Source organism: Cucurbita maxima, unplaced genomic scaffold (genome assembly GCF_002738345.1).
Source record: "Cucurbita maxima cultivar Rimu unplaced genomic scaffold, Cmax_1.0 Cma_Scf00007, whole genome shotgun sequence".
Classification (NCBI taxonomy): Eukaryota; Viridiplantae; Streptophyta; class Magnoliopsida; order Cucurbitales; family Cucurbitaceae; genus Cucurbita; species Cucurbita maxima.
In genome coordinates, this window is record NW_019272023.1 from 3,075,093 (window position 1) to 3,083,052 (window position 7,960).

At 38.7% G+C, this 7,960-nt stretch overlaps 1 protein-coding gene across 1 annotated transcript; it reads left to right on the forward strand.

The window, feature by feature from the left end:
- The first annotated feature begins 180 nt into the window (after positions 1-180).
- Positions 181-7,593, forward strand: LOC111482230 (alpha-mannosidase 2). Its single transcript, XM_023127918.1, has 4 exons — positions 181-974; positions 2,872-3,021; positions 3,500-3,532; positions 4,350-7,593. Exons 1-4 carry the CDS (start codon positions 411-413, stop codon positions 7,083-7,085), a joined length of 3,483 nt encoding a protein of 1,160 aa, XP_022983686.1. The 5' UTR covers positions 181-410; the 3' UTR covers positions 7,086-7,593.
- The last annotated feature ends 367 nt before the right edge of the window (positions 7,594-7,960 follow it).

Consider the following 7,960-nt stretch of genomic DNA (forward strand, 5'->3'; position numbering starts at 1 on the left):
GAGAAAAAAAAAAAAAAAGGAGTGATGTGATTATTACATTGGATAAACTAATCTTGTTCTTCATTGGATCATTGTTTTTCTAATCAACTAAATGATTCCCGGGAAAATTAATTAACAAAATCAAATTGTTACTGATATTTTTTTTTTCTCATTTTTTCCACGGCTACAGAATTTGTTGAGGGGCCGCTGCTCACTGCCGGGACCCAAAAATCGCAGATCGAACGATATCGTAATGCTCCTTGTTTGAATCTTGACTATTGAGTAATTGACTTGGTTGATTGTTCACGACGAAACGTTGGTCGTTACTTAATTTCAATCAATGAAGTCCATTTCCTCATCTTCTTCAATTGAATGAAATCGAAGCCGGCGCTCAACTTTCTACTTCTGGTGAGAGTAAGGAATTAGCTAAAATGGCCTTCTCCTCCTTCACCGGCGGCGGAGGTAGCCGACGTGGAGGTTGGGCCAGTTCTATTCTTCCTTTTTCTTCCGCTTCACCCAGTGCTAAACCGAAGCACAACCGGAAGTATCGCCGGCGGTTGGCCATTCGTGACTTCATCTTTGCTAATATCTTCACCATCGGCCTTTTGGTCTCCTTCATCTTCTTCTTCATTGTCCTTATCCGATACGGCGTTCCGAAGCCGATTTCATCTCACATCAAATCGCACGCTACCAGATCCCACAGGCAGCGGAAACCGATCGTGTCCGAGAATTGGAACAGTGAGGTTTTGAGTTCCAATGTGGATATTACGACCAAGAAATTGTACGACAAGATTGAGTTTCTGGACGTCGATGGTGGTCCGTGGAAGCAAGGATGGAGAGTGACTTACAAGGGAGACGAGTGGGATTCGGAGAAATTGAAGATCTTCGTGGTGCCTCATTCTCATAACGATCCAGGATGGAAGCTAACTGTTGACGAGTACTACGAGAAGCAGTCTCGTCATATACTTAATACGATTGTTGACGCGCTTTCACAGGTGAATTTTTAAGCCTTAACGTCTTCATCAATAGTTCTTCTTGTTCTTGTTCTTATTTTCTTAATCTTGATTCTTGATGGCCTCTATTGAATTAGGGCCATAATGATGATTTTAGCGTTTTCTTTGATTGAGTTTCTGGCTTATGCTTTCGATTCTCATAATGGATATTGATGAAATTGGGCGTAATGAAGACTGGTAGATCTTTTTGGAGAAAACTATGCTCTGCCTTAGTACATTGGAAGATTGAAATCAAATCAAACAAGATACTACACCATCAGCACAACCACATTCAATTCAATCCCTACCGAATCTGAGATTCGAACCTGCAACACGATGGAATGACTGAATCCCATCCATCCAAACATGCTAACAAGCTGCGAGTTGTTTCGGTTTGGAAAAATATTCTATATCTAGGGGCGGTCGTATATTCATGTGAACCTCTTTACTTTGTTCTTCATGTTTAGGGTCCCTTGTGTGATAGCAAAGAGATTATATAAGATCCTTGAAGGTAGTCTGCTTTCATTAGTTCAACTAGTAGTTTGTCACTGCTCTTTTTTTTTTACTGGGATGGTTTAGGTTTGGGCAATTATCGAAGGAAAAGGTTAGGGCTAACAAAGAAATTTGTGGCAAATTAATATGTTGGGGAACTTAGTTCAATAAAATTTGGTGTTGGAAGCCGGAGATGGTTCTAAGATAAATCTAGGTTTAGTGATGGATTTGATTCTCAAGACCTTTTTTCTAATGCTTTCCTGAAGCTTAGGCTAGCAGAAACTAAAAATAAAACTATCAAGGAAGTTTGGGATGAAGAAAACTTTGAGTGAGCTTCCATCAAGGGCAGTTTCTTTGCATCTCCCTTATAATCTCTTGCTTAGCAAATAGATATATCTGGAGGATTTTTCAGTGCAATCTCTTTTCTCTATGTTTTTGATGGAGATAAACATTATTTGGCCTTCGCTTTGTAAAATGATTTGGAAATAGAAAAGGCCTAAGAGGTGTGATGAGGAACATTTTTCTTGGTGGTATTAGTGCTAACGATGAATCCAGCTTAGGAACCTGGAAGAAGCCTCTAGCCAAACTGGTATGTTCACTGTAGGAGTACCTGTGAGGAGTTTGATCATATTTTCTAATCCTGTCTGGCTGTCCTTTCATTACTCTGTGCTATTAGGTACTTCCAATTACCAGTTCGTCTTTGAATCTATCCAATTATCAGTATGTCAATCCAATTTATCTTAGAATTTTATGCGGTCACAAATCCAAATAAGAAGTCGGAGTTTGGATAGGAAGTTGGCGAGTCAGAAAATATAGATGGAGAGAAATAGAAAAATGTCTGATAATTGTAAGAGGAACTTAAAAGATTTCTTTTGAGTTTGTACTCATTGTCTCTTCTCTTGATGTACTTCGTTAAAGCACTTCTATAATTATTCTCTTTCTACTTCTCCAATTGGGGATCGATTTTGTAACTCTTTGGTTTAATCCTATTTTTAGTACAGATTGTCTCTTATGTTAACAAAGTAGATATGCGTAAATCAAAATATAGCACCTTGTATAAAATATGCAGAACCTGCTAACTACACAAAGATGGTTAAGACGTCCCAACTCTTAGAAGAGATTGCAGGTTGGAACTCCCACTCCCATAGTTGTGATGTAATATTCTAAAAGATACACACACACATACACATCCCGATCACCTATTATCTTGGATATGCTTTTTTGTTTAGTTATTTAAATGCTTTGTTCTTTTGTTTAGTTTATTAATAAGAACAGAAGCGTAAATTGATTTTTGTGAGGACTTGAATTGTTTTGGAGATTGACAGCGCACAATTCCAAATGTAGCTGAATTGAATGAGAGTGAAATCCTTTTTAATTGCTTTAAAATTGCTTGTTCTTTAATCTGTAGGATTCGCGGCGGAAGTTTATATGGGAAGAGATGTCTTATCTGGAGAAATGGTGGAGGGATGCTTCAGATGAAAAAAAAGAATCGTTTGTTACTTTAGTTAAAAATGGGCAGCTTGAAATCGTGGGAGGTGGCTGGGTGATGAACGATGAGGTAATATGCTCACTTGCATGTGAGGTTTCTTTGGTCATTTGAACAGAATGTGTGAGTATTTCTAATGCTACATGTGTTCAATAATTTTTATTATATAGAACCGAAAAATTCTGTTTACTACTTGGTAACCGGAGTTTTCTGATAAAATTTTCTTCTGAACTTTTAATCTGAAAAATCTAAACACCAAAACGCAAATATGTAAGGAGTAGTCTATCAGGCAGAAATATTTATCGGAGGATTGAGGTTCAATCGAATGCCTTTAGGTGATGCTCTAGATATTTAAGCTTTCATTAGGTTACAATTACTAAACCTCTGGATTCCATTTTATATTGAAGTTATAATCTAAGAACAAGTTTGTGCTATACGTTTCTTGCTCATTCCTTGGAAAGATTTTACTGCTTATGGGGTTCAATTATTCAATTTGATCTTCTGCCAAGTTGAAATCTGGAAATTAACATGCCATCCCTTTCCTTTGCAGGCCAATTCTCATTATTTTGCTATAATCGAGCAGGTAAAATAAATTCTTCTTCTTAGATAATAAAAGTGTACGTTGTTCTTACGTTATTTGAATTGTAACCAGAACTCTTTGCTAATTGTGCGTTCCAAGCTTGAGCTCTATTGAGTTGAACTAATAAACATTACTTGCTTATTGCATATGATTTGATCTCCAATATTAGTAATCTGTTATGAAAATAATTCATATTTCATATTTCTGTTAGTTTTTATCATAACGAACAACAATTTATCTGCCTGAGACTGAGAAATAGTGGAATACCACACCATATCAATTTGCCCTGCTTATTTTTAAATCTCCCATTTTGGTTTACTTGCTATAAATCAAAATGACAAGGATAGAACATAAGATTCTCTAATCAAGACGCATTATCTTCTTCATCCAAGAAGTATGTGTTCTCTCAGAAAGAAGATAGAATTTCAATAAATGGAATTGTGAAAAACAAGCAAACAAAGTGTTGGTGATTCAATAGTAACAATGAGTTGAAAATTACCTGCTAATTAGCACGTGATTACTCAATTTAGAATGCAGACAATCCCCTCCCCCTAGACGGGGGGGGGGGGGGGGGGNGGGGGGGGGGGGGGGGGGGGGGGGGACTCCAGGAGTGTGCTTTTGATGTTACCTATTCCTAAATATTTTAATCGTACAGTTAAGAATCTTTGAATGCTGACATGTTAAGTAGTTTCTGTAGCATTTACATTGAGAACCAACAGGCTTTTGTATTCTTCTATTGTAAAAAAGGGTGCTTATATTCCAACTAGCTATGCTTGCCTTTCTGAATTACTTTTACTGAAATTATTTTCATTGAAACAAGATGGCAGAGGGGAATATGTGGTTGAAGGAGACCGTTGGCATTGTTCCAAAAAACTCTTGGGCAATAGATCCATTTGGTTATTCACCCACTATGGCATATCTTCTTCGTCGCATGGGCTTTGAGAACATGCTTATACAGAGGACCCATTATGAGCTGAAGAAGGAACTTGCACAGCATAAAAATTTAGAATTCATTTGGAGACAAAGTTGGGATGCTGAAGAAACTACTGACATTTTTGTGCACATGATGCCCTTTTATTCTTATGATATTCCACATACTTGTGGGCCAGAGCCAGCCATCTGTTGTCAGTTTGACTTTGCCCGATCCCGTGGTTCTTCATATGAACTATGTCCCTGGAGGCAAGATCCTGTTGAGATTAACAAGGAAAATGTTCAAGAGAGGGCAATGATGTTACTTGATCAGTATAGAAAGAAATCAGTACTATATAGGACAAATACCCTTCTTATTCCTCTTGGAGATGATTTTCGATATGTTAGCATTGATGAAGCAGAGGCTCAGTTTAAGAACTATCAGTTGTTATTTGATTATATTAATTCTAATCCAAGTTTAAATGCTGAGGCAAAGTTCGGCACCTTGGAAGACTACTTTCGAACTCTTCGTGATGAGGCTGAAAAGATAAACTATTCACTTCCTGGTGAAGTTGGCTCTAGTCAGATCAGTGGTTTTCCCTCTTTGTCAGGCGATTTCTTCACTTATGCTGATAGACAGCAGGACTATTGGAGTGGGTATTATGTTTCTAGGCCTTTCTTTAAGGCTGTTGATCGTGTATTGGAGCAAACACTTCGTGCTGCAGAAATGATATTAGCTTTATTGCTTGGTTCTTGCCAGAGGTCTCAATGCGAGAAGTTGCCTGTTGGGTTTTCTTACAAGTTGACGGCTGCCAGAAGAAATTTAGCTCTTTTCCAGCATCATGACGGGGTCACTGGTACTGCAAAAGATCATGTCGTACGTGATTATGGGGTTCGGATGCATACTTCTTTACAAGACCTGCATATTTTCATGTCTAAAGGTATTGAGGTACTACTTGGAATTCGCCATGAGAAATCTGATCAGAATCCTTCACAGTTTGAACCAGAACAGGTGAGATCAAAATATGATGCCCAATGTGTACATAAAGCAATCGATCTTCAAGAAGGAATTTATCAATCAGTGGTCTTTTTTAATCCTCTAGCGCAGACAAGGGAAGAGGTTGCAATGATCATTGTCAACAGGACAGATGTTGCTGTATTGGACTCAAACTGGACATGTCTTCAAAGCCAGATTTCTCCCGAATTTCAGCATGATAAAGCCAATGTTTTTACCGGGAGGCATCGTATCCACTGGAAAATTTCAGTTCCTGCTTTGGGATTGCAAACATATTATATTGCGAATGGATTATTCGATTGTGAAAAGCCAAAACCAGCCAAACTAAAATTCTTCTCAACGTCTACTTCATTACCTTGCGCTACTCCGTATATATGCTCGAAGGCCGATGGTGACGTGGCTGTAATCGGGAACCAGCACCAGTCTCTCGTATTTCATGGAAAGCAGGGTTTGTTGCACAAAATCATTAATAAAAATGGTCCCCAAAATGTTGTGAATGAAGAAATTGCATTGTACACAAGCTGGGGTAGTGGGGCCTACCTATTCAAACCCAATGGTGACGCTGAATCTATCATAAAAGCAGGTGGATTGACCGTGATCACTGAGGGTCCTCTGATGCAGGAAGTTTACTCTTATCCAAAGACCGGATGGGAGAAATCCCCCATCTCCCATAGCACTCGTTTGTATAGTGGGGGCAATACAATTCAGGAGCACCTCATTGAGATGGAATATCATGTTGAGCTACTTGGCAAGGAATTTGACGACAAGGAGCTGATAGTCAGATACAAGACAGATATTGACAACAAGAGGATATTTTATTCTGATTTGAATGGTTTCCAAATTAGTCGGAGAGAGTCGTATGATAAGATCCCACTGCAGGGAAATTATTATCCAATGCCTTCTCTAGCATTCATGGAAGGATCCAATGGTCAAAGGTTCTCTGTCCATTCTAGGCAGTCTCTGGGTGTGGCAAGCCTCAAGGATGGATGGTTAGAGATTATGCTCGACCGTCGTTTGTCCATGGACGATGGGCGTGGCCTTGGGCAAGGAGTGAGGGATAATCGTGCAATGAATGTCATTTTCCATATCTCACTTGAGTCGAGTGTTTCAACCAAACTAAATCCTGTTTCCAATTACTCTCCTTTAAGTCCTTCTCTTCTTTCCCTCTGCATCGGTGCTCGTTTAAACTATCCCTTGCACACATTTATTGGCAAGAAACCACAAGCTTCATCTGTGCAGCCATCCCCAAGATCTTTCTCCCCTTTAGCAGCTCCTTTGCCATGTGACTTGCATATTGTCAGCTTTAAGGTTCCTCGTCCTCTGAAATACTCTCAGCAATCGCCAGAAGATCCACGGTTTCTTTTAATATTTCATCGGAGACACTGGGATTCATCATATTGCAAGACAGCCAGATCAAATTGTACTAGGTTTTCTGATGAGCCTGTCAATATATTCAACATGTTTAAGGGGCTTGCGGTATCGAACGCACGAGCAACTTCCTTAAATCTATTGCACGAAGACACAGAAATGCTCGGATATAATGAACAGTCCGGAGATGTTGCTCATGAAGGGCAGCTGCATATCCCTCCCATGGAAATACAAGCTTACAAGTTGGAACTGAAGCCACGTTAATAAATTGTAGAAATGCCAGTTTTTGAGAGCTCTAACAATGCTGTAACCTCCAAATGAGCATCAACGAAGAACTGATTCTCGACTCGGCGATCAATAAATCTATCAGGGTTATCTAATGCCACTTAAAGATGCCAGAATCTGGGGCATGCATAATATTTCTGGAACTGGACAAGGATGACGATTTCGTCTTTTATGTTTTCGAACTGTCTGATCTCATGATCTGGAGTACTTATTTTTGGTTTGGTTGGATTGGCACTGATCCGATGGAAGGTTGGAATAATGTGGGAGACTGAGAAATCTTACATTGTCAAAACTGCACATTTGGATGATGTCTGGGAATAGATAGATAGCAGAGACAGAGTAGCTTGAAAGTAATGATCTGAACTATACGGTTATGTGAGTTGTAATTGTGTTCTTTAGAATTTTGTTTTGATTTGTACTCTCTATTATCTGAATGGCCTCACTGAATCTTCCTTCCACGATCTCAATGGGATTATTTTTCTTGTAATTTCAGAGGAAAACTATAGGTGATTCCTTCACAGGTTTAATCCACTTCAGGAAATAGACTTAAAGCATATGGAAGGGTGCACATCCAGTTCATGGAGATTGGAGTAATTTTTCAATTTTTTAGCCAATCTTTGTAAAAGACAAAGCTTAAGGTTGAATAATCAGTTTTAAAAACCAGATCCAATTATAGCTTCTAAATTTAGGTGTCTTACTGCGCTTGAGCCAACTGCCGATCATCTTGCAACTAGTCTTGCCTATAGTTATAGTGTTGAAGGTACAATCAGTTTTGTTGTTTTACGGAGATATACACTTAGCTTAGGATTTTTTTTTTTTTTTTTTTTTTTTTTCAATGATAGCAAGTCCAAATG

Coding starts and splice junctions, on each gene's coding strand:
- LOC111482230 (XM_023127918.1), top strand. CDS start 411: ATGGCCTTCTCCTCCTTCACCGGCGGCGGAGGTAGCCGACGTGGAGGT. Junction 975..2,871: donor TTGTTGACGCGCTTTCACAG/GTGAATTTTTAA, acceptor TTTAATCTGTAG/GATTCGCGGCGGAAGTTTAT. Junction 3,022..3,499: donor GCTGGGTGATGAACGATGAG/GTAATATGCTCA, acceptor TTTCCTTTGCAG/GCCAATTCTCATTATTTTGC.